The sequence below is a fragment of the Leopardus geoffroyi genome, chromosome A2 (genome assembly GCF_018350155.1).
Source record: "Leopardus geoffroyi isolate Oge1 chromosome A2, O.geoffroyi_Oge1_pat1.0, whole genome shotgun sequence".
In the NCBI taxonomy this organism is placed as follows: domain Eukaryota; kingdom Metazoa; phylum Chordata; class Mammalia; order Carnivora; family Felidae; genus Leopardus; species Leopardus geoffroyi.
This window is the reverse complement of record NC_059331.1, coordinates 11617340-11642746: the sequence shown is the minus strand read 5'-3', so window position 1 is coordinate 11642746 and position 25407 is coordinate 11617340. Positions and strand designations below refer to the sequence as shown.

At 50.8% G+C, this 25407-nt stretch overlaps 1 protein-coding gene across 4 annotated transcripts in view; it reads right to left on the bottom strand.

The window, feature by feature from the left end:
* LOC123605455 (ultra-long-chain fatty acid omega-hydroxylase) overlaps positions 1–25407 on the bottom strand; it is a 52086-nt gene that overhangs the window by 8308 nt on the left and 18371 nt on the right. Inside the window, exons 2-8 of one of the 4 annotated variants that reach the window (XM_045492354.1) lie at positions 25083–25166; positions 23257–23397; positions 11389–11611; positions 7655–7799; positions 2969–3022; positions 2722–2849; positions 2390–2511 (exon numbers count right to left, since the gene is read on the bottom strand). In XM_045492354.1, the coding sequence (XP_045348310.1) occupies positions 2390–2511; positions 2722–2849; positions 2969–3022; positions 7655–7799; positions 11389–11610 (671 nt within the window). In that variant the 5' untranslated portion in view covers position 11611; positions 23257–23397; positions 25083–25166. Of the gene's footprint in view, positions 1–2389; positions 2512–2721; positions 2850–2968; positions 3023–7654; positions 7800–11388; positions 11612–21024; positions 21174–22430; positions 23192–23256; positions 23398–23966; positions 24201–25082; positions 25167–25407 lie in introns of those variants that run through there. The other 3 variants (XM_045492353.1, XM_045492355.1, XM_045492352.1) reach the window with 3 other exon arrangements.

Here is a 25407-nt window from a genome sequence, read left to right as displayed (position 1 = left end):
AAAAAAGACTGTCATGCTTTTTCCCGACTGACACCGATGCTTCCCTGTGTGGCCCTGAGGGGTGTAGTAGGTCCCCTCCTCTTGGGAACTGTAAGGAACAATCATCTCCTGATCGGGTGGCCTCATCATATCTGAATAAAACCAAAATCCAGGTACACATAGACCCAAAGACAGATCAGGACTTCCAAATAGATGTAGCATCACAAAGACTAAATGGCTATAAGCCACAGAGTGAGAGAACTCATAAATATGATCACAAACTTGTATCTAAAATATATAAAGAACTCTTGGGGCTCCTGCATGGCTCAGTCAGTTGAGAGTCTGAGTCTTGATTTTGGCTCATGTCATGATCCCAGGGTCATGGGATCAAGCCCCACATCAGGCTTTGGACTGAGGGTGTAGCCTACTTAAGATTCTCTCTCTCCTTCTCCCCCTGCCCCTCCCCAGGTCACTATCTCTGTCAAAAAATAAAATAAAATAAAATAAAATAAAATAAAATAAAATAAAATATAAATAAATAAATAAATAAATAATATAAAGAACTCTTAAAATGCACTCATAGACAAAGAATCCAATTAAAAAATGGGTAAAACATATGCATAGACATTTCTCCAAAGAAGATATACAAATGTCCACTAAGCACATGAAAAGATGCTTAACAGCATTAGCCACTACAGAAATGCAAATCAAAACCACAATGAGATACTGTTTCACCCCAACTAGGAATGGCTATAATCAAAAAGACAGATAATAACAAGTGTTGGTAGAGGTGTGGAGAAATTGGACCCCTCACATACTAGTGGTAGGAATATAAAATGCTGCCTCTCTCTCTCTCTCAAATAAGCATTTAAAAAAATTAACAAAAAAGAAAAAAAAATGAAATCACTGGGACAGGTGTGCAAGGGGCTGTCCTTGGTCCTGAACTATGCTTGTTTTCACACGTGTCACAGTCTGTCACTTCCTTGTTTATTTATTTGTGCACGGTAACTGCTTTTCTTCCCATCAACATATAAGTTCCAAAGGAGCAATACTTTGTCTATTTTGTTGACCATTATATTCACAGTGCCTAGTCCAGGAATAGCACATAGTAGGCTGGAATAAATATTTCTGGACTGATTAATTAATCAATTAACTAGTTAATCACTAAAGCCACTGTCACTTTACCCAACTGAAACATAACCCTACAAAGCCCAGAGTAACAAAGTCAGCAGCTTATCATTGAGAACGTACTATGTGCTACAAACTTGCCATTTATGATGTCTCTTCTTCCTTATATCCCCACTTAGACTATAAATTCCAAGGAACTGGGACTTAGTCTGTTGCTCACCACCATATTCTCAGTAGATAGCATAGTATCTGGCACATAGTAGCTACACAACAAATATCTGATGAATGAATGAATGAATGAACCAGGACAATGGTTATTTTATTGATTCATTCAACAAATATTTACTGAACATCTACTGTGTGCCAGGGCAGTGCAACATCATTTTATTCTTTTTTTTTAATGTTTATTTATTTTTGAGAGACAGAGAGAGAGAGAGAGAGAGAGAATGAGTGGGGGAGGGGCAGACAGAGAGGGAGACACAGAATCCAAAGCAGTCTCCAGGCTCGGAGCTTTCAGCACAGAGCCCAACATGGGGCTTGAACCCATGAACCTGAAGATAATAACCTGAGCCAAAGTCAGACACTTAACTGACTGAGCCATCCAGGCACCCCATATCATTTTATTCTTAAAGCATGTCTCAGAGGGTCAAGAATTGTCATCCCTGGAGTGCCTGAGTGGCTCAGTTGGTTAAGTGTCTGACTCTTGGTTTCTGCTCAGGTCATGATCTTGCAGTTTGTGGGTTCAAGCCCCACATCAGGCTCTGCACTGACAGCATGGAGCCTGCTTAGGATTCTCTCTCTCTCTCTCTCTCTCTCTCTCTCTCTCTGCCTCTCCCCTGCTTGCTCTCTCTCTTCCCCTCTCTCTCTCTCTCCCTTCCAAAATAAATAAATTAAAAAAAAAAAAAGAATTGCCATCCTTGTTTTACAAAAAAGGAAACTGAGGCTCATAGCCGGGGGAGACACTTTCCAAAAGCCAAACTATTTCTTATGGAAGGATGAGGGAAACTAGTACTTATTAAGCACCTACTCTATACCCAACCACCAACTTACATTACCTCACTTAATACTCACAAGATGACTATGGGGGTGGAATTGGGATTCCATTTTTTCGGATAAGGACACAGGCCCAGAGAGGTGATGTCAGTTTTCAGAAACACACAGCCTGCCGGTGGCAGAGTACCAACAGCCCGGCGATGCCCGACACCTGAGCGTCTCCTTTCTTCTCCCACCACCTTGCCCTGCAGCAACTGTCTCTATCTTCCCCCAGGAAGGCCACACTCACTCCTGGCAGTTGCTGTTGTGGCTGAAGACACATTTCTGAAGACTGTCCAGGGTCATGAGGCTGACGTGCTCAAACATGTCAAGGGAGACCACTGGGCCCTCCGCCAGGCGCCGCCATTTAGCCTGCGAGAGAGAGACACATGGCGAACCGAAGCAGAGACCGCAGGCTTTGAGCTGGGCTGACAACGGCACCCCAGCTGCCTGCTTGCCTCAAGCCCATTTTGTAGGTAAAGGAAGTGAACCGTCCTGACATCCCATGGCTCACACACGCGTCGGGGCCTGGACCAGTCCCACTCCGCGGACACCCTCTTCCCAAGAGACCCCGCGACTCACATGCATGATGTCAGTGCACTGGTTGAAGATCTTCATGTAGGGCTTCAGGATGTCGAAGTGAAAGGCGGGGGTCAGCAGGCGGCGGTGCCGGCTCCACTTCTCACCTTTGCTAAGCAGCAGCCCATCTCCTGGGCGCAGGAGACTGCCCTTAGGAGCCTGTCCTATTACTCTGAAACCACAAGAAACCCCACGCCCCACCCCCTCTTCCCTGAAGCCCCAGCCCCAGCTCATCCAGTCCCACACTCACCCAGCCAAGGTTTCAGGAAACCGTAGAAAAGGTCATCCTTGGGGGCAATGGCAGCTGTGGAGAGAGAAGAGGTGATGATAATTCAAAAGAGAGTGCGGACCCTTGACCTCTGCTTCTAACCTCCTTGGGGCTCCTCTCTGAGCTCTGACCTCCACCTCACCTCTCCAGTCCATCTTCCACACCTGCTCCCAAAAGACCCTTATAAGATGCTGATCTGAACATGAGCCTCCCCTGCTCAGATACCTCCCATGGCTCCCTATCACCCTTGTAAAAAAGTTCAAGCTCAGGCTAGCACTGAAGGCCCTGCCCCATCTAGCCTCCCTGTGTCTCTCCTATCTCACCCTTCAACATACACCTCACATACTGGCCCAGGCTGAGCTCTCCATCCAGAATGGCCCTCTTCACCCTAATCACCCCCTCTTTTCTGCCAATCCAGGCCATCTGAATTACGCCTCCTGTGCTCTCAGTCTCCAGTGCAGCCTCCTCCCTGCACTCTGGTCCCAGGAGGTCTTATCAGATACTAGATCTGACCATGTCCCTTCCCGCTCACAGCCATTAGCCACAGCACCAGCTGTTCAGCCCATTTTCAAAGCCCCGAATGATCTACCCCAGTCCAGACCTCTCTCAAAACATCTCTGTCCTCCATACCCTACGTGCTCAATGTTCAAACATCACAGCATTTTCTCATCTCCTTGAAAAAGCCACATTCTCTGTTCTTTCTACCACATGCCTTCTCTGCCTCAAACACTCTTCCTTCATCCTTTGAGTCTCTGCTTGGATGCCACCCCTTCTCCACCCATCCCTCTGGATTGTATCCATCCAGGTACAAGCCCCTGGAGAGGAGGGACCATGTTGATCACTGATATATGGGTGCTAAATAAATTTTCAGTGAATGAACCAGTCAAGGGATGAAAGAATGCAAAAATGGATGGATGGATGGATGGGTGGATGGGTGGGTGGGTGGGTGGATGGGTGGATGGGTGGGTGGATGAGTGAGTTAACTCCCTTTCTATGGGTTGAACAGATTTGTGACTGAATGGGCAGGGGCCCAGGAAAGAAGTACCTGAAACTCAAGTGATGTCACTTTTACCTGAGATGTGACTCAGCCACCTACACACACACTACCTAGGAATTGGCCAATCGTGCACACAGTCATCTGTCCACTCATCCTCCTATTCGGAGGGTTCTGCCACCCTCTGTACCCAACCCCTGCTGGGCAGTGCTGGGGACCAGAGGTGGCTCAGCTCCACACCCTGCCTGGAGGAGATCTGGGTGGGGCGAGAAAGAGAAGTAGAGGCACGCCATGCAAATATCAAGAAGGTAGAAAGTGTGCCAGAAGCAAAGGGAGGCACAGAGAAAGGGCTGCTGGAAGTCAAAGCAGGCTTCCTGGAAGAGGCAACACTGGAGAGGAAGGTAGAAGTCTATCTAGTCATGCCGTTCCTCTCTGAGATCTGGACTCCAGCCTAAGCCCCTTGAGGGTCTTTCTGATATACAGACCTGTTAAATGGTTGCCCAGCCCAAGCACCATTCCCTAACACCCCCAATGTAAAACACAAGCTCATTTGCTTTGCACACAGGTGCTCTGAGTCCAGCTTCTGTCTCACTGCCTACTCGTCCCCACACATCATCCTCACTCCAGACACCCCAAGTCACCTGAATTCCCCTGGCACTTTCACACATCTGCACCTTTGCACTGGTAGAACCCTCCACCTGAGACTTCTCATCTGGCAAACCCCTACACACATCCTTCAAGGCCCAGCGTCATTGACATCTCCTCCATGAAGTCTTCCCCAACCCCCGACCCCCACCCCAGGCTAAACCCTTGTTCTCCCATCCTCGGGTCCCTACACCTCTTCAACTTTGAACACTAGATTCCAGGAGAGGCCGTGACCAGGCTGCCTTTCCCCTCAGTGTCCCCTTCAGTAAAAAGCAGATGGTAACGTCTACCCTCGAGGAGGTCCTATAAGAAAAGGCCCCACCTGGTGCTCAGCAGGAAAGTACATATCACTGTGGTTGAGAGCTCGGCCTCTGGCAGGGCCAGATCTGGGTTCAAATCCCAGCCCCACCACTAACTCAGCATGTAAACTTGGGCGTGTCAACCATTCTGGCCCTCCATTTCCTCATCTGCCAGAGGAGAAATAGAACAATTCTGCCTGCCTCGTGGCATCCCTATAAAAGCTCAATGAGCTAACATGTTCCTGGCACACGGCAGGTGCTCATTAAATATTTGTACACATAAATGAATAATTAACCAACTGCTGGCTATTTTTATAACCATGATTATAATTATTGGTCATTGGTGTCACGAACTCAGGAGATGACTATCTGCATCCCCAGTTCGCAGCAAGCCCCCACCAAGGAAAAATAAATGCACAGCCGTCGTGGAAAGCTGTTTGGTGGTTCCTTAAAAAGTTAAAGGTGGAATTCCCATATGGCCCTGCATTTCTACTCCTCAGCACCTACCCAAGAGAAATGAAACTATACATCAGCACTGAAACCCGTGCAGGCATGTTCATAGCATCATTCGTAACAGCCTAAAGGTAGGAAGGACCCAAATGCCTGTCGGTGGATGAGCAGATAAACAAATTGTGGTATATCCGTATCCCCACACAATGGACTTCTACTCAGCCTTAAAAAGAGTAGGTCTTGATCATTGCTACAATGTGTGTGAACCTCGGAAACACTGTGCTAAGTGAAAGAGGTCAGTGCAAAAGGTCACATTTTGTATCATACCTTATCTGTGATATATCCAGAATAGGCAGAGCCATGGAGATAGAAAATAGAGTGGTACGTCCCAGAAGGGGGGGGGGGAGGACGTAATCACTTAATGGGTACAGGTTGTTTTATGGGGCCATGAAAAAAAACTTGGAACTAGAGAGAGCCTTGGGTTGCACAACATTGTGAACATGCTACATACCTTACACTTTAAACTCGTACATTTTTAAATGGTTAATTGCATGCCACGTGAATTTCATCTCAATAAAAAATAAATGCATAAAGGCAAAAGCTGTAATGATATGCCTATATATCACACTTCATTCTCTATAACGCATTTCCCCCTGCTTTCTCCCATTAATGCTCTCTGCCCCAATTGCCCGATATCAGATGGAGAAGGTTCAGGAGGAGCTGTGCCTTTCTCAGAGCCCATGGGCTGTGTGGTTTTAGCCCCAGGCCATCAAGGTCCCCAGGTGTGGCCCTGAGGAGGCCCCGGTGTGGGGTGAGATCCACAGCTTGGGGCCAGGCCTGTCTGTCCTGACTCACAGCTCCGCCCCCCTCCCCCCACTCCTCCAGTGGGGGGAAGGCCCTGGATATCCAGCCTGTCCTGAGGGAGGGGAGGGGAGGGGAGAGGGAGAGGCTGGGGCATCTACTATGTGCTAAGGCCACGTGGGGGGGCTCCACTCCCTACTCTATCTGGAGTCTCACAACCATGTAAGATGGTCCTCAGGAATCTGCGGTTCTGAGGAGGAGAGGGGAGAAGGAGGAGGCAGAAAGAAAAACAGGATGTGAGAAAAGCAGGAGACGAGAAACCCCCATGAGCACCTACCCACATTACAGTGAGTCTTCACCACCACCCCATTTTACAGATCAGAAACTGAGGCCCTGAGAGGCTACATGAATTTCTGGGTCACATGGTGAGGATGACTCCACCCAGGATTCGAGCCCAGCCCGCCCAAGTCCTGGCCCAGGGCTCTTTGCACAACTTGGAGCCCATCCCTTAGAGAGGTCACCCTTCCCAGGGTCCAGGCTCCCCCTTTGTGCAGTGGGTTGGGCATCCCGGAATGAAACGTGAGGAGGGTATGGCTGGGGGAGGGAAGGATGGCAGCCCCTTCCTCTTTCATGGCTCCGACGTGATAGCCTTGAAGGTGGTCTCTAGACCTCAAAGAGAGATCTCAGCCTCTCGTTGTAGGGGCCCAAGCTGGGGCCGGAGATCCTAAAATTCCTGGTACTTTTTCATTCCTCCCTCCTCTCTCAAATGTCTCTGATGCCCCTGGAGGTGCCCAGTTATGCGCGAAGCCACACCAAAGATCCAGACTCCTAGGGGGAAGACGGAGCTGGAGGCAGACACACTCAGTCAGCCCTAGAGCGTTAGGACGGAGAATGAGAAAGCCCGGAGAAGAAAACCATGATCTGTCTGGAGGGTCAAGGAAGTCTTCCTGGAGGAGGGGGTCATTGGATCCGGGTGTGGAAGGTTGAGCAAGGACTTGCCCAGCACACGCAGGAGCCCTACACCTTGGGACTGGTGTGGACTCAGAAGGGAGAAGCAATCTTCTACATCTCCTTTTCCACTAGTCAGGGTCAGCCCAGGTGAAAAGAATGGGCTGCAGGCTGGGATAGCCACAGCAGGGAATATCAGAACCCAAATGGTGAAACTGCCATGGCTTAGAATTAAGCAGCAACCGCTTAACAAAATCTCAGGCAAACAATTCCCTGATCGAATATGTTTGGCTCTGACTTCTAGGTGGGCATGTTTGCCTCTCAAAGTTCCTAGGACCCCTAGACATTGTCGCACCTTTTCCCATGCTATCCCCACTATCTGTATTACCATGGCTGCTTTGGTGAAGTCCTATTCATCCTCCAAATCCCTACTCCAATGGCCCTTCCCCCAGATAGCCTACAGGCCCAGAAGCCCAGGTGATTTCTGGGAGTTGAGGGTTTATCCATCACTTAAAGGCCCAGCCCACCTACCTGAGGCACCCACTACGGGCTTGATGTAGTCAGGATGCACCAGAACCAACAGCGGCAAAATGGGGCCAATCCACACCAGGATCACATGATGCATGTTGTCCAGCACCTTCTTCTCATCTTGGAGGCCTGTCTCATTTGGAAGATACTGCAAGGGGTAGGAGGGAAAGACAGTGAGGAGGAGCCCAGCCCCAGCGTCCCCTAGCCTTTCCCTCCTTCCACCTCTCCCCTGTCCTTAAAACAAGCCTGGAAGAGCTGTACGATTGCGGGCAGCTGGCTGCACCTCGCTGAACCTCCATTCCCTCACCTGAGGAGTGGGGAAGAATCAACTCTCTGTCTGAGGGCAGCTGAGAAAATGTATGAAATAACAAAATGAGAGACCGCCCCCCCCCCCACCCACCCACCCAGCACAGGGCATGACACACAGCCGGTGTTCCAGAAATAAAAACAGTAAGAGTACACCCAATAATAATGATCGGCATTTGTGGAGTACTTGCTACGTTAGTAATAAAATACCACTAGCACTGTTATCTTTAACACATGCGTGTGCTTACAGCGTTAGGCGCTGCGGTGGGCATGGTTCATACAGTTAATACCTTCAACCTACCCAAGAATTCTGTGAAATACTTGCTACTATTTCCCCATTTCACTTTGCTTGGAAAGGTCAAATGACTTGTCTGAAGTTACAGGTGAGTAAGTGATTGCCCTGGTTTGGGCTTCCCCAGAAGCCTCACCCAGAACTCATGGTCCCGGGAGGAAGCAGACTGGGCCTACAGGGTCAATGTTGTCCACACTGACCCGGCTAACTTTGGACACCAGGGCCTGGCCACTGCCTCTAGGACCACCATTAAAGCCAGATGGCTCTTGGAATAAGAGCATTGGACAAAGGGCACGAAAAATGAGTAGGGGTTCATCTAACTGAGAAGGATATTTGGTAGAGGGCACAGTTCCAGCAAAGACCATGGAGGTGGGAAATCAGAGCCTGGCTATAGGAACAGGAAGTCATCCTACAGGACTAGACGTGAGTAGGGTGGGAGTCAGAGTCTAACGGGACTTGAACACTAGCTGAGGAGGTGAGACTTTCTCTGGACAGCAATGGGGAGTCATGGAGGGTGTGTGAGCAGAGGAGGGACATGGTTGGTTTCAAGAATCCTCCTGGGACCAGGACGGGGCGACAGACTGGAGGCAGGAGCCCAAGGAGGAGGCTGGACCATGGTCCAGCAGAAGACAATGAGGCCTGAGCAGGGGTGGGAGGTGAAAGGGAGGGAGGAGATTCGGGCACAAACAGGCAAAACTTGGTGAGTGCGGTCCCAGGGGAGTCATTCCTAAAGCCAGATAAAATATTCTTGGAGCTACTGAGTAGAAATGTACCTCCTGCTTCCTTCTGAGACACTCACTCCAAGTAGCATCTAAAATATTTCTAGGGGCGCCTGGGTACCTCAGTCTGACTCTTGATTTCAGTTCAGGTCATGATCTCATGCTTCGTGAGTTCGAGCCCTGCATCGGCTCCACGCTGACAATGAGGAGCCTGCTTGGGATTCTTTCTCTCTAACTCTCTCTCTGCCCCTCCCCCGCCCCCACTCACATTCTCTCTCTCTCTTTCAAAATAAATAAACGTAAATAAAATAAAATAAAATAAAATAAAACAAAACAAAATAATAAAATAAAATCAATATAATATTTCTAGAATCACTCGATACTTCCGGTCTCTGCAAGACTGGGGAGTTGAGCACACCCACCACCGCGTGGCAGGTTCAGAGTCAAGCATGCCGCCGACGTGACTTCAGGAATTGTCAAAATAATCTCATGAGGTTATCGGGAACAATCATAAGCCCCACACTGCAGATGGGAAAACCAAGGCACAGGGAGGTGACGTAGTTTGCTCAAGGTCGTGTGGCAGGAGAGGGTAGAGACCAGCATCAAGCCCACACTGACGACCACTGCCCTTGAACTGCCTCTCCAAAGTCCACCTCTGCCCTCGGCATGAGGCCTAAGCCAGGAAGGTCTCCACAACTGTCCCTCAGTTTCATGTAGGTCTAGAAGGGGGACCAGGTGAGTGCAATAGGCAGTTAGGAACTGGAGTCTAAGACCCCAAAAGCCTCAGTGCCCTCAGGAGTCTGGCTTTCTTCTGACCTCTGAAGCCCTTTTAGAAAAGTGCAGGTTTTCTCAGCCAGACACAAGAGGTGGCAAAGGCACAGAGCTAAGAACAGGGACTCTGGAGCCAAACGGCCTAGGCTTGAACCCCAACTCTGCTGCCTACAAGCTGTGTGACCTAGGGCCAGCTACTTAACCTCTCTGTGCCATAGTATTCTTAGAAGCAAAACGGGGACAGTGGTGGGGCCTGCCGCCTAGGATTGTCAAGAGGACTGAGGGAGAGGGAACGCGAGCTGGTGCAGTCACGCTGGAAAACAGTCTGGAGGCTCCGCAAAAAAACAAACAGAACTACCCTACGACCCAGCAATCGCACTACCAGGAATTTATCCAAGGGATACAGGTGTGCTGTTTCGAAGGGACACGTGCACCCGCATGTTTATAGCAGCACCATCAATAATCGCCCAAGTATGGGAAGAGCCCAAATGTCCATCGATGGATGAATGGGTAAAGAAGATGTGGTATATCTATACAACGGAGTATTACTCGGCAATCAAAAAGAATGAAATCTTGCCATTTGCAACTACGTGGATGGAACGAGAGGGTATTATGCTAAGCAAAATTAGTCAGAGAAAAAAATCATATGACTTCACTCATATGAGGACTTTAAGAGACAAAACAGATGAACATAAGGGAAGGGAAACAAAAATAATATAAAAACAGGGAGGGGGACAACACAGAAGAGACCCATAAATATGGAGAACAAACTGAGGGTGACGGGAGGGGTTGTGGGGGGGAGGGGCTAAATGGGTCAGGGGCACTAAGGAATCTACTCCTGAAATCATTGTTGCACTATATGCTAACCAATTTGGATGTAAATTTAAAAAAATAAAAAATAAAATAAAATAAATAAATAAAATAAGAAAAAAACCCAAAACATCAAACTATAAAAAAAAAAAAAAAAGAGGATGAGTGAGTTAATATTTTTAAAGCACCTGATGTAATTCTAAGCACACGTATGTGAAATAAGAAATGAAAGGCAGGGCTCCTGGATGGCTCTGTCAGTTAAGCAACTGACTTTGGCTCAGATCATGATCTCGCGATTCGTGAGTTCGAGCCCCGTGTCCGGCTGTGTGCTGACAGCTCGGAGCCTACAGCCTGCTTCTGATTCTGTGTCTCCCTCTCTCTGCCCCTCCCCTGCTTATGCTCTGTCTCTCTCTGCCTCTCCAAAATGAATACACGTTAAAAAAATTAAAAATTTAAAAAAAAAAAATGAAAGGCAAGGTAAGAGAAGGAAAGAAAGGGTGCAACCACATCGGGGGTGGGGTGGAGCAAAATCCACAGGGGTCCCCCCACCCCGCCCGGGGATCACAGAACCTGACGACTTTCACAGGCACTGGTACCTGCTGCTACAGCAATAGGCCTGAAATTACAGAGAAAACTTTCGACTCAGCTCTGCCTCGCCTCAGCTGTGTGACCTCGGGTAAACGGCTTGCCCTCTCTGAGCCTCCATCACACTTAGATCCTGGAAAACGGGTCTGTTCGGGGCCCTGACCAGATTCTTGGGGGATGAAAGAAACCATCAAGTCCGTCATCCTTACTGAATACCTGGGACCCGCCCAGCCCACCTGCCCAGCCCCACACACCATGCCCAGGTGGCCCAGCAGCCAGTTGCGCCGGGGTGGCTGGGGGAAGCAGCTCAGCCGGCGGCAGGTGATGTAGCAACGCCAGCAGAACCTCAGGATCTGTATCAGCAGGCGGCAGAGGAAGAAGAGTACGGACAGGACGAGTGCAGACACCACATACAAGCGGAAGGCGGTCTTCTCCAGTCCCAGGAGATACAGCAGGTGCTCCGTGACGGGCAGCATCCTGCGGGAACACATGGGATGGGGGTCAGTGCAGGTAGGAACCACTCTGGCCATGTGTGTGCCATACAAAGATGACCTGTGGGGTCAAGCATAGGGTACCTGGCACATAGGAGGTGCTCAATGCACATGAGTCCCAGACACCAAGGATCCCCCCCTAACTTTCCCCAGCAGTGACCTTCAGCGAGCTGACCAGACGGACACCTGTCCATATGCCCTCAGTCTTCACTTCGCAGGGCATCCTTCCTGACTTCTCTGCCCATGCCTGGCTGGCCAGAGGGTTGGAAAATTAAAACACATACACCTCCACGCCGAAAGCAGCTCTTAACCAATGACAGATGAATGTTGCCAGATAAATACCTCCTCCCCCTGGGGCAATGACCTTGAGATAGGAGTTTCACATGCACTACCAGGCTTCCACAGCAGGATTAAACTCCGGCTGCCCGCAGAAGAAACTTTCTCTATTAGCTGCCTTCCTTCCCCTGTCTTCCCTCTTTTTCTCTATTTAATTGAGGTGAGGGGCGCCTGGGTGGCTCAGTCGGTTAGGCGGCTGACTTCGGCTCGGGTCGTGATCTCGCGGTCCGTGAGTTTGAGCCCCGCGTGGGGCTCTGGGCTGACAGCTCAGAGCCTGTTTCGGATTCTGTGTCTCTCTCTCTCTGACCCTCCCCCGTTCATGCTCTGTCTCTCTCTGTCTCAAAAATAAATAAACGTTAAAAAAAAAAAATGTAATTGAGGTGAGATTCACCCAACATGAAACGAACCGTTTTAAAGTACAGTTGACCCTTGAACAATGCGGGGGTTAGGGGGGTCCCAAGCCCTGTGCAGCCAGAATTCCATGTGTAACGTTTGACCCCCCCGCAAAACTGAACTGCTCATAGCCTACTGTTGACTGGAAGCCTTACTGATAACATTAACGGCCAATTAACACATATTTTGAATGTTATATGTATTATATACTGTATTGTTACAAGAAAGTAAGCTGCAGAGAAGAAAATGTTGTTGAGAAAATCATTAAGAAAGAGAAAATAGGGGCTCAGTCTGTTGAGCGTTCGACTTCGGCTCAGGACATGATCTCACGGTTGGTGAGTTCGAGCCCCGCATCGGGCTCTGTGCTGACAGTATAGAGCCTAGAGCCTGCTTCGAATTCTGTGTCTCCCTCTCTCTCTGACCCTCCCCTGTACATGCTCTGTCTCTCTCTGTCTCAAAAATAAATAAACATTAAAAAAATTAAAAAAAAATAAAAAATAAAAAATAAATAATAATAATATTAATGACACAGTGACCAGGTACAGAGCGTTGCAATGTGTCATGCCCCACACTCAGGGATGTGCATGCCTCATTTTATGGTGCCTTAAAGTGGGCCTTGGAGTGGGTCCCACCATTCTCTCCATTGTTTGCACAACTCAATCTCTGTTCTTCTAACTCAAGAGAGATGGGAGCTGACAGAGGCCCCCTGAACCCCTACCAAAGGCCAAACTCAATCACATTGGGGGCCCACAGATCTCAGACAGTGCCGAGGAGATTGCTGAAAATGGTTAGGTCTTGCCCTCATCTCTCCTTTCCCCTTAGTCCAGACACCCAAGGGTTCTCTCTGTGCTCCACCTCCTTGGGCAACACAGCTAAAGGAACCCTACCCTCCAGGTCCTCACCTGAGTCCCCAGTCCCCACCACCCCCCACCCCCCACCCCCGGCCCATGGTTCCCTCCATTAGGGGCTCAGAGTCACTGGCTTTTCCACCAGCCAATGACCAACTGTATCATCCACGCAGAAGATGTGAAGTTTCTATTGGTTACCACATCCTGGGAAAACAGCTGGGTGCATCATCACCAAGTTAGGAGAGTCCCATTGGGACGGTCTGACACTACCAGCCATGCAATTGACATGACCACTCATTAGGATGTCTGGTACCAAGGAGAGACAGAAAGGGAATAACAGGTGTTGGCAAGGATGCGGAGAAACCTTGAACCCTGATGCCTTGCTCGTGGGGATGTAAAATGGTGCGGCTTTGCTGTGGAAAACAGTGTGGTGGTTCCTCAAAATATTAAACATAGAGGGGCGCCTGGGTGGCGCAGTCGGTTAAGCGTCCGATTTCAGCCAGGTCACGATCTCGCGGTCCGTGAGTTCGAGCCCCGCGTCAGGCTCTGGGCTGATGGCTCAGAGCCTGGAGCCTGTTTCCGATTCTGTGTCTCCCTCTCTCTCTCTGCCCCTCCCCCGTTCATGCTCTGTCTCTCTCTGTCCCAAAAATAAATAAACGTTGAAACCAACCCTATAAAAAAAAAATATATTAAACATAGAATCACCATATGATCCAGCAATCCCACTTCTGGATAGATCCCCAAAAGAAGTGAAAGCAGGGACTCAAACAGATATTTGCACACCCATGTTCACAGCAGCATTAGTCACAAGGGCCAAAAGGTGGAGGCAACCCAAGTGGAAGAACAGATACACATACTATGGCCTATCCATACACTGGAATATTATTCGGCCATAAAAAGGGAAATCTGACGCAGGCTACAACATGGATGGACCTCAAGGACATTACGTTAAGTGAAATAAGAGACACAAAAAACAAATGCTCTGTGATCCCACTTATAGGAGGTCCCCAGAGGAGTCAGGTTCAGAGACAGGAAGCAGAATGGCGGGCACCAGGACCGGCGGGAGGGGGGATAGGGAGTCAGAGTTTTAATTGAAGAAGACAGAAAAGTTCTGGACATGGATGGTGGTGATGGCTGCACAACAGTGTGAATGTACTTAAGGCCACCGAACGGTTCCCTGAAAATGGTTAAGACTGGGGGGCGGGGGACACCTGTGTGACACAGTCGGTTAAGCATCCCACCCTTGATCTCGGCTCAGGTCATGATCCCACAGTTTGTGAGATCAAGCCCCGTGTTGAGCTCTGCGCTGACGGTGCGGAGCCTGCTTGGGACTCGCTCTCCCTCTCTCTCTCTCTCTCTCTCTCTCTACAACCTCCCCCCCCCCAAATAAATAAATAAACATTAAAAAAAAAAAAGACTGCGTGTCTTGAAGGAGGTAAAGCAGAGACAGAGGTGGCTGAATACTGCTCCCCCAAAGAGATCAGGTCTCTGGAACGTGGGAATGTGATCTTAACTGCCAGCGTCTTTGCAGACGGGACTAGAGATGGGAAGATTATCCGGGTTGGATTGTCCAGGTTGCTCCCAACTGGAATCGAAATCTCCTCATAAGAGAGAGGCCGAGGGAGACTCAACACACAGAAGAGAAGAAGGCCGTGGAAAGATGAAGGCAGACCCTGGAGGGATGCGGCCACCAGCCCAGGCACCCTGGAGCCACTAGAAGCTGGGAGAGGCAGGGAGCAGATTCTGCCCCAGAACCTCCAGAGGGAGCACGGCCCTGCCCTCACCTGGGTTTCAGACTCCCGGCCTCCAGAACTCGGAGAGAATAAATGTGTGCTGTTTCAAGCCACCCAGTTCGTGGTAATTCGTCACAGCAGCCACAGGAAACAAATACACGGAGTAAGAGGGTGCAGACCGATCCCTCCAGATGAGGTGGCCTGTGTGTGTCTCTTGGGGGAAGGCTCTCTGGGCAGACAGCTGAGTGAAGAACGGGGCTTTCTCATTAAATGCACATCTGCACACACACGCACGTAGCTGGGGTCTTTTATATATATATATACATATTTTTTTTTTTGAGAGAGAGAGAGAGAGAGAGAGAGAAAGAGAGAGTGGGGAAGGGGCAGAGATAGAGAATCCCAAGCAGGCTCCGTGCTGTCAGCGCAGAGCCTGATGTGGGGCTCAAACCCACAAGCCGTGAGATCAGAACCTGAGCCAAAATCAAGAGTTGGATGCTTAACCGACTGAGTCACCCAGGTGCCCCTAAGGTTTTTTTTTTTTTTTTAATGTTTATTTATTTTTGAGAGAGAGAGAGAGACAGAGAGTGAGCAGGGGAGGGGCAGAGAGAGAAGGAGACACAGAATCGGAAACAGGCTCCAGGCTCTGAGCTGTCAGCACAAGAGCCCGACGCGGGGCTCGAACTCACAGACTGGGAGATCATGACCTGAGCTGAATTAGGATGCTTAACCGACTGAGTCACCCAGGCACCCACATGTAGCTGGGTTCTAATCCTGACTCCACGGACTGGCTGTGTGGCCTAGGCCACAGTTTCCCTATCTGAAACTGGGGGCAACTGTAAAAGATGATCTTGGGGTCCACCCCAGTGTGACCTTTTCCTGCGTGTGGCCCGGGGTGGGGTCACCGCTTTGGCAGGCCCAAGACCTCTGGGTCACCTCTAACCCCTGGGCAACCTGGCTGTAGTCTGGCTGCCACTCCAGACACCACAGTCACCTTTCTGAAGGTCTGTCACTCTCCTGCTCTAACACCATCCATGGCTCCCCACTGCCCTCAGTCTGGCATCCAAAGCCCTTGAGGAGCTGACCACCCCCGCCCATCCTCCACTTCAGCCATAAAGATCCCCCTTCTCAGGATGTTTTGGACCCTTTCACCCAAGCTATAAACGTTAGATTCCTTAGAGCTGGTCCTGAGTCATCGCTTCCTCTCTCTCCATGTGTACGCCCTTGGGGAGCTCACCCCCTCCCAAGGCTTTTGTGACCCTGTCTCTGAGATGCCTCCCATGTCTTGATGACACCACCTCCTGGATGGCCTCCAGGGGCATATCTCAGACCCTCACATTCACCTCACCTCCTTCCTCCCTCTCTGCCCACACCCAGTTCGTTGCCAGGTCCTGCCAGTAGTGTATCCTAAATATCTTTCACTCTCATTCACTTTTCCCCATCCCCATCATTTCAACCCACGTCAGGCCACCACTGAAGTGGCCTCCTCCCCTTGGTCTCCCGAGTTCCCTCCCGCCCCTCCCCCAGCAGTCCATTCTCCACCCAGCAGCCAAAGGGATCTCCCTAAAATTAAATCAGATCACAGGCTTCCCCTGTTCAAAGTCCTCCCCATTATGCTGAACACAATTCAGATTCCTTCCCACGGACTGAGACGCCCTGTGCGCCCGGCCCCTGTGGACCCCTCCAGCCTCTCCCACGGCTCTCCCCGCTGCTGACTCAACTCCAGCCACTCTGGCCACAGGCCAAATTCATTCCCGCTTCAGAGCCTTTGCACATGCTGTTCCCTCCAACCTGGCATGCCTTTCCCCCAGCTCTGCCCACAAGGGCCCCTCCTCATCCTCCAGGACCACCTCTGCTTTTCACCACAATCAGCCACCTCCTTTATTGAGCGCCTTCTGTGTGCAGTGGCTTTCTCAGCCCTTTCTTTCATCTTCCGAGGAGCCCTTCGAGGCAGCTGGGGTTCTTCTAAGTAGAGTCACAGCAAGAACCCCCACCCCCACCCAGAACAATCCCAGCTGATATCCTGACAAAGGAAATGTCTTCCTGAAATACTGAAATGGGGAGGAACCGAAACAAGAGAAAGCACCAGCCCTCAAAGAGGAGACCCTGCCCCAGGAAGGCAGGTGCACAGGAGGGAGGGAGCTCTGAACCGCCGTGCCCACCCCCCTATGTGGGACGTGGGCTGCGGCTCTTCCCAGGACAGGCTGCTCCAAGCAGAAAGAGCACACGCTGGATCCCCAGCTGGCTGTCACCCTGGGAGCCTCAGTCTTCTCATCTATGAAATGGAAACAATATCAAGAAGTCCATCTGATGATGCTTCTGGGAGGAGCTCAATAAATAGTGCCTTGGGGAAGTTAAATCCTCTGCTTTCTGCAGCTGGGTTCCACTCGCCCACCCCTAGCAAGAGCACTCCCGCCAGCACCCCCCCCCCAAAAGAAAGTGCTGCAAAAACCTTTGAGGCAGTGCAGCCGCTTTGAGAAATAGCTTCGCAGTTCCTCAAAAAGCTAAACATAGAATTTTCATGTGACCTGGAAATTGCACTCCTAGGTATATAGTCAAAAGAATGCAGGGGCGCCTGGGTGGCTCAGTCGGTTGAGCGTCCGACTCTTGATTTCGGCTCAGGTCACGATGCCAGGCATGGGATCGAGCCCTGCATCGGACTCCGTGCTGGCTGTGGAGCCTGCTTAAGATTCTCATTCTTTCTCCCTCTGGTCCTCCACCACTCTCTCTCTCTCTCTCTCTCACATAAAATAAAATTAAAATTAAAACTAAAGAATGTAAAACATCCTCAGATACTTGTATATGAATATGAATAGCAGCACTATTCAGAATAGCCCAAAGGTGGAAACAATCCAAATGTCCATCAATGAATGAATGGATAAGTATCATGTGATATATTCGTGTGATGGAATATTACTTGGTCATGAAAAGGGGCGTCTGGGTGGCTCAGTCGATTAAGCGTCTGACTTCGGCTCAGGTCATGATCTCCCAGTCCGTGAGTTCGAGCCCCGCGTCGGGCTCTTGTGCTGACAGCTCAGAGCCTGGAGCCTGCTTCGGGTTCTGTGTGTCCCTCTCTCCCTGCCCCTCCCCCACTTGTGCTCTGTCTCTCTCTGTCTCTCAAAAATGAATAAATGTAAAAAAAAAAAAATTTTAACAAAGATGCCACTCAAATGAAAAAATAAGCCTGGGGGCGCCTGGGTGGCTCAGTCGGTTGAGTGTCCGACATCGGCCCAGGTCATGATCTCACGGCTCATGGGTTCGAGCCCCGCGTCGGGCTCTGTGCTGACAGCTCAGAGCCTGGAGCCTGCTTCGGATTCTGTGTCTCCCTCTCTCTCTCTGCCCCTCCCCTGCTCATGCTCTGCCTCTCTGTCTCAAAAATAAATTTAAAAAATTTTTTTTAATTTTAATAAAAAAATAAATAAATATAAAAATGAATCAGTTGACTGTACAACCCAAAGAATGAACTCTAATGTAAACTATTAACTTTGGTTAAGTATAATGTGTCTACATTGGCTCATCAGTTGTAAGAAACATATCATCCTAACAGAAGATGACAGAAGATGTTAATAATAGGGGAAAGTGTGGGGAGTTGATGGATGTTTTGGAACTCTATACTTCCTGCATAGTTTTTCTGTAAACCTGAAACTGCTCTAAAATATAAATTCTGTTTAAAAGTTAATTATTTGAGGGACACCTGGGTGGCTCAGTCAGTTAAGCATCCAACTTCAGCTCAGGTCATGATCTCACAGTTGGCGAGTTCACGCCTGGCGTTGGGCTCTGTGCTGACAGCTCAGAGCCTGGAGCCTGCTTCGGATTCTGGGTCTCCCTCTCTCTCTGTCCCTCCCCTGCTCATGCACACGCTCTCATTCTCTCTCTCTCTCTCTCTCTCTCCCCCTCTCCCTCTCTCTCTCAAATATAAATAAACATTAAAAAATAAAGAATAAAATAAAATAAAGTTTTAATTGTGGGGTGCCTGGGTGGCTCAGTCAGTTGGGTGTCCGACGACTTTGGCTTAGGTCATGATCTCATGGTTTGTCTGTTGACAGCTCAGAGCCTGGAGCCTAATTCAGATTCTGTGTCTCCTTCTCTCTGCCCCTCCCCTGCTCGTGTTCTCTCTCTCTCTCTCCCTCTCTCAAAAAAAAAAAATAATAATAATAAACATTTAAAACAATTTTTTTAATAAATAAAAAAGTTAATTATTTGAGGGTTGCCTGGCCAGCTCAGTGGGTAGAGCATGCGACTCTTGATCTCAGGGTTGTGAGTTTGAGCCCCACGTTGGGTGTAGAGATTACCTAAAAAGATAAAAAAAAAAATCTTTTTAAAAAAGTTAATTATTTGAAATTAATGAAAAATGAGTTAAGATGCTTTAATTGGGGAGAAGGTGTTCTGGGGGTTCAGACAGTCGTCTCCTTTCGTGACTTGAGTGCTGGTGACATGTGTGGGTTCAATTCGCAAACGCTCCTGAACTGCCCAGTTGTAGAATGCGCACTTCCCTATACCCCCCGTATTACACTTCAACTTAAAAAAATTAAAAATAAAATGAAAATTTGTTTCCCGATTGCATCGTCTTTTAAAATGTGCATCTTTGACCCTTAAAAACTTAGAACAAACTGAGGGTTGATGGGGGGTGGGAGGGAGGGGTGGGTGGGTGATGGGTATTGAGGAGGGCACCTTTTGGGATGAGCACTGGGTGTTGTATGGAAACCAATTTGACAGTAAAGTTCATATATTGAAAAAATAAAAATAAATAAAAAATAAAAAATAAAATGTGCGGGGCGCCTGGGTGGTGCAGTCGGTTAAGCGTCCGACTTCAGCCAGGTCACGATCTCGCGGTCCGTGAGTTCGAGCCCCGCGTCGGGCTCTGGGCTGATGGCTCAGAGCCTGGAGCCTGTTTCCGATTCTGTGTCTCCCTCTCTCTCTGCCCCTCCCCCGTTCATGCTCTGTCTCTCTCTGTCCCAAAAATAAATAAACGTTGAAAAAAAAAATTAAAAAAAAATAAAAAATAAAAATAAATAAAAAAATAAAAAAATAAAATGTGCATCTTTGGGGCGCCTGGGTGGCTCAGTTGGCTAAACACCCAACTTTGCTCAGGTCATGATCTCACGGTTCGTGGGTTTGAGCCCCGTGTCGGGCTCTGTGCTGACAGCTCAGAGCCTAGAGCCTGCTTCCGATCCTATGTCTCCCTCTCTCTCTGCCCCTCCCCCACTCACTCTCTCTTTCTCTCTCTCTCTCAAAAATAAGTATTAAAAAAAAAATTTCAAATGTGCATCTTTGACTCAAACCAGCCTGGGTCCCAGTCGCAGCCCTGCACCTCCCCCAAGTCAGCAGCCTTGAGTAGTCTAGTCCCCACCCCCAGCTTCCGTGTGCCAATCTGTGAAATGGGTTAACAATAGCAGGAGCCACCCCTTAAAGGTTGCTTGGGACACTTCAGTGAGATGAGGTCTGGTAGGCGGTATGCAAGATTTTAGCCATTATTCCTGCTTCTATCATTTACTAGTTTATTGGAGCGAGATAAACGCAAAGCTGACACTCTCAGGATGCTGTGAGAGGCTGGCAAACTTCAGAGCATCAGACACCAGACAAGGGCACCCAGCAGCCCCACCCCAGCAGAGGTGGCCCCACCTGTCCTGCTGGGGCCGGCATTATCTGAAAACGGAGGAGCCAGCGACTGGTTCCGTGGCCCACGCCCAAGGAGCGCTGGTTTGTCAGGTTAGCCCGGCCGCCAGTCAGGGACTTGTCATACAAGGTGTGTGGGCTCCTGAGAAGGAATGCAGGACACGACCATGCCCCCCCCCCCCACACACACACACACCCCGGACACACACACCACCAGAAATCACACATGTTGCCTCTCCTTGAACTGCAGGTCCTGGGACCCACCTGTCATCCAAGCACCCAACACTGGCTCCACTGCCCCACATCCTAGCCCTGCCCTTCACTCACTCTGGAAGCCAGTAGTCAAAACAGCCTGCCTCCTCTCCCTGCTCATGCCAACCAAACTCCCTCTCTATGCCAAAGAGCTGCCTGACCCCAGAGACTCCTATTCTCCCAAAGTGCCAGACCCTAGAAGTCTGAGCTGAGAGGGGGCTTACCCCAGTTTTCTGGGGTTCAGAGAAGGGGCTGCAGGGGCAGTTCTGAGGGCAGAGCCAAGCTGGCAAATCGAGGTGGGAAGGAGGGCCTCACCGCAGCTGTGGGCACACTGTAGGCTGTCGCCCACAGCTTCCTCGGCCCAAAGGAGATCCTGACAGAAAAAGAAGTTTACAAACCACCAGCAATCTAGAACATCCCAGAACTGCAATTGCCTCTGCCCACCATCTCAGCACTTGGACACGAGCCTCGGAAAGGATTCCATAAAGCTCCACCTCAGAGCTGTGTGACCTCAGGTGAATGTCTGCACCTCTCTGAGCCTCAATTTCCTCACGTGTAAGACAGGAACTGTATTACCCACTTCACAGGGCTTTGATAACAATGCCACATTTTTAATGTGCTCAGCTCAGGGCTTGGGACACCGCAAGCCCCAGATCAAAGGTGCCTCTCCTTGCTGTTGCGGCTGGCACCATATTCGTTAGTGCTTGCCCAGTCATCTGGGATTTGGAGAATGGGGTCCAAGGCTTGCCAGGGAGGCGGGAGGGGGTCGCCTTCTCCGTCTGCGGAGTCATCCAAGCCCCTCTGTGGATACCAACCCAGGTCACCACTGGACACCAGTCCAGGGCTAATGTTACCGCTCAGAAACCCAAGCTGGGCTATACAGAGAGGCGGGGGCCATTGGAAAGGGCATAGGATGTTGGGGTCACACAGGGCCGGTTTGTTCAAATCCCAGCTCCCCCACTGTCTCCCGGCCTCCCTCCCACCTCCAGCCTGAGACTCCCCAGTTGGCAGGTCTCAGCCGCCTCACCTGGTCCAAGCGGGGAGGGCCAGCCCCTTGGACACCAGGGAGCATACATCCCTCCCGCATCCAACAAACGTCAGCTGGTCCCAACCGCAGGACCTCACACAACCCTCACAGCCAACTCTGGGGGCCCAGGAGGGCATCTCCTCTTTTCAGGCTCTGTGCCTGCCATGGGTGGGGAGAGGGACGGTGAAGGCAGCCGGATCACTAGCGTAAAGTCCCTGAGGGAGACGCTGCGGAGTGACCCCGGTCCGCCCTGCGCCACAGGGCAGGGCCTGGATCCGCCCGAGAGGTCCTGATGGGGAGGGGGCTCTTCCTGAGGTCCCTTCCCATCACGGAAACCCGGGGAGAAGGATGTACCCAGGACTCCGAGGGGCGCGCTCAAAACAACTGCGCCCAAAAGCTGCGGCCGTCGGGGACACGCCCACGCCCCCCCATCCGGAGCCTCTGGGACCCGCCGCCGCTGCCGCCTGGGTCGTGGGGATTCCCGGGGCGGGCTGCGCCCAGCCCCTCGCGTCCCCGCTGCCAGCACCCGCGCCTGCCGGGCGCGTCGGGTTACAGCGCAGCGCCCCGGCCGCGCTCGGGTTACCGCCCCCCGCGCGCACTCACCTCGCGGGTCTCGGCCTCGGCCTCTGCCTCTCGATCCGGGATCCAGATCCGCCCGCACCGCAACCTCGGTTCTGACCGCGCCGTCCGGCGGCCGGGCCCTTTAACCCCGCCCGGCCGCGCCGCGAGGCCCGCCCCCGGCCCGCCCCCGGCCTCGCCAGCCTCTGGGCGGGGACCGCGGCTAGGCCCCCAGAGACCGAGAGAACCAGAGACAGAGTCGTGGATGCGTGGAGAGCGACGGGAAGGGAAAGACGCAGAGCCGGGGATGGAGAGACCGACAGGTGGAGAGATGGAGAAAAAGACGCAGACAGAGACAGCGAAAGAGACATTGGAGACACAAAGGCTTGAACACCCAGCATCCCCCAACCACCACACTCCCTGCCCCTCTGCCCATGCCTGGCTCCACTTAGTGCCCAGATCCCCCCTCAGGCCCGCTCCTTAACACCCTCCTCTTGCACCAGCACCCTCAAAGCCCACACGTCAGGACCTGCTCCCACGCTTGGACAGGGGTCCCTAAGCCAGCAACCCTGACTGACGCCCCACGCGGCCCCAGGAATCCTCAGGCTCCATCGGCCCTGGGGAGCCAGCCGTTCTGCTCCCTCTGGATTCAACCCACCCTCCTGGGGCTCTACTGGCAGCTGCAGCCTCTTCCTCCAGGAAGACCTCCAGCCTCAACAAGCCGCACCAGACTCTGGTCCTGCTCCTCTCACCCCCACCCACCCACCGTCAGCCAACTTGACCATCCCACTAAGATGTTGTCCTTGGCCAGTTTATCTGCTCCAGATAGATCCAGACAGGGTCAGTCCCGCCCCGGATTTGGAAGAGATACCCGTGTCTGGGTCAGTGGGTGGGTGGGTGACTGATCTGGGCAAGTGGGCAGACAGATGGGAGGAATCACAGCTGGCCGTTGGCTCTCCACTGCCTCCACAGGGCCAAAAGGCATTGTGCATACTGGACACCCAGGTAATATCTGTCAAAGAAAAAATTTTAAAAAGCCACAGGAGATTAGAGAGATCAAAGCCTCCGACCTTAATTGCAGGCTCATCTGGGGAAACTAAGGCAGATGCTGGCAGCTGGAGGAGAGGCACGCCTGGCTGGGTTCAGGCAGGAGCCAGGCCAGACACTGAGAAGCCTGAAGCTGTAAGGAGACATCGCCCTCCTCTCAGTGAGTTCCAAAGCTAAAACCACAGCGAACCATAAGGAAACTGAAGAGAGGGCAAGGAAGTTCAGATTGTTTTCCCCAGGATGACCATTCCAAAGCCTTTCGATCTGTCAGAAATAAATTCTTGATCCTGTTACAGACAACGAGTGATCCCCTCCTGGCTTTGGGGGCCAACCAGGTGGGAAGTCTGATCATGGGGCTGGTTAGCCTGGGGGATGGGAGCCAGGGGGTGGAGCAGGCCCGGAGCTGTGCTGGACTCTCAGAGGACAGGGCCAGGGGTTACAGCCACAGTCAAAGCCACATAACATTATGGGCAGAGATGGACTCTGGAGGCAGAGGGTTCGGGTAGCTTTATTGGTTACTCACTGTGTACCCACCTCAGAAGACTGCTGTAATGTTTTAGGGTAACGGTTGTCACCCAAGGCAATCCTGTCCCTCAAGAGACAATCTGACAATGTCTGAAGACACTTTGGCCATCACAGCTGGATGCTGGGGTACCGCTGGCCTCTAGTGGGTAGAGGCCAGGAATGCTGATAAACACCTTACAACACACACACAGGATGGCCCCTCGCCAAAGAGAATGATCTTGGGGCACCTGGGTGGCTCAGTCGGGTGAGCATCTGACTCTCGATCTCAGCTCAGGTATTGGCCTCAGGATCGTGAGTTCAAGCCCCGCGTCAGACTCCGCACTGGGTATGAAGCCTATTTAAAAACAGACAGAGAGAGAGAGAGAGAGAGAGAGAATGATCCAGCCCTAATGTCAATAGTGGTGAGGTTGAGAAACCCTGCTTCAAGGTGTAGGGAGCACTTCTGAATTCTAGCACACAGTAAGTGCTAGGTAAGTGCTGACTGCCGTTATTAGCCACCATGGAGTTTCCAGCCTTCTTCCTCACCAGCAAATCCTGATCACCAATTCCATGTTCAGCATGCCCTGGTTCAGAGAAAGCTGTGGCTTCCCCGCCCGATCCACAAGCAACCTTCAATCAGGCAAGTCCTGCTTTAGCTGGCTTTGACTCCCCCCTGAGACCAGGGTCTCCTTGAGGGTGAGTCCCCAGGATCAGCTGGTGCCGGGCTAGGTGGCTCTTGGAATACATCCGTGCAGCGGGTCGGACCTGCTGTTTTTTGTTCTTTGTTTTTTAATGTTTATTCATTTTTGAGAGACACATAGAGACAGAGCGTGAATGGGGGAAGGGCAGAGACAGAGGGAGACACAGAATCCGAAGCAGGCTCCAGGCTCTGAGCTGTCAGCACAGAGCCCGACACAGGGCTCGAACTCACAAACCGTGAGATCATGACCTGAGCCGAAGTCAGACACCCAATCGACTGAGCCACCCAGGCGCCCCCGGACCTGCTGTTGAAAGATGCAAGTGTGGTTCTAGGGGCTGGGAATATGGCAGAGAATAAAAACAGCCCAAATCCTTGTCGTTGTGGATCTGAAGCTGAAGTGGAGAAAACAGAAAATAAAGAAAACATATCCAGCAGGAAATTTTTACCAGGGAAGGCATATAACAGGTTTTTGCAACGGGGCCGAGGGGGATGCTGCTATTTGACCCGGGTGTCAGGTGGCCGGCTGAAACCTGAAAAACAAGAATAAATGTTGAGTCACGTTGTACCCCTCAAATTTGTCTTTGTCAGTTCTACCTTCATAAAGCTGGGGAAGAAAAGAATGAACGAGTGAGTGAATAAATACATGAATTTTCACAAGTCTGAACCACACAGAAGATACTCTGGCTCATTCCCAAAGTCTGATACAAGTGTCCAAAGCATGATACAAAGTACCTTAGTAATTTTATTTTTTTTTTCAACGTTTATTTATTT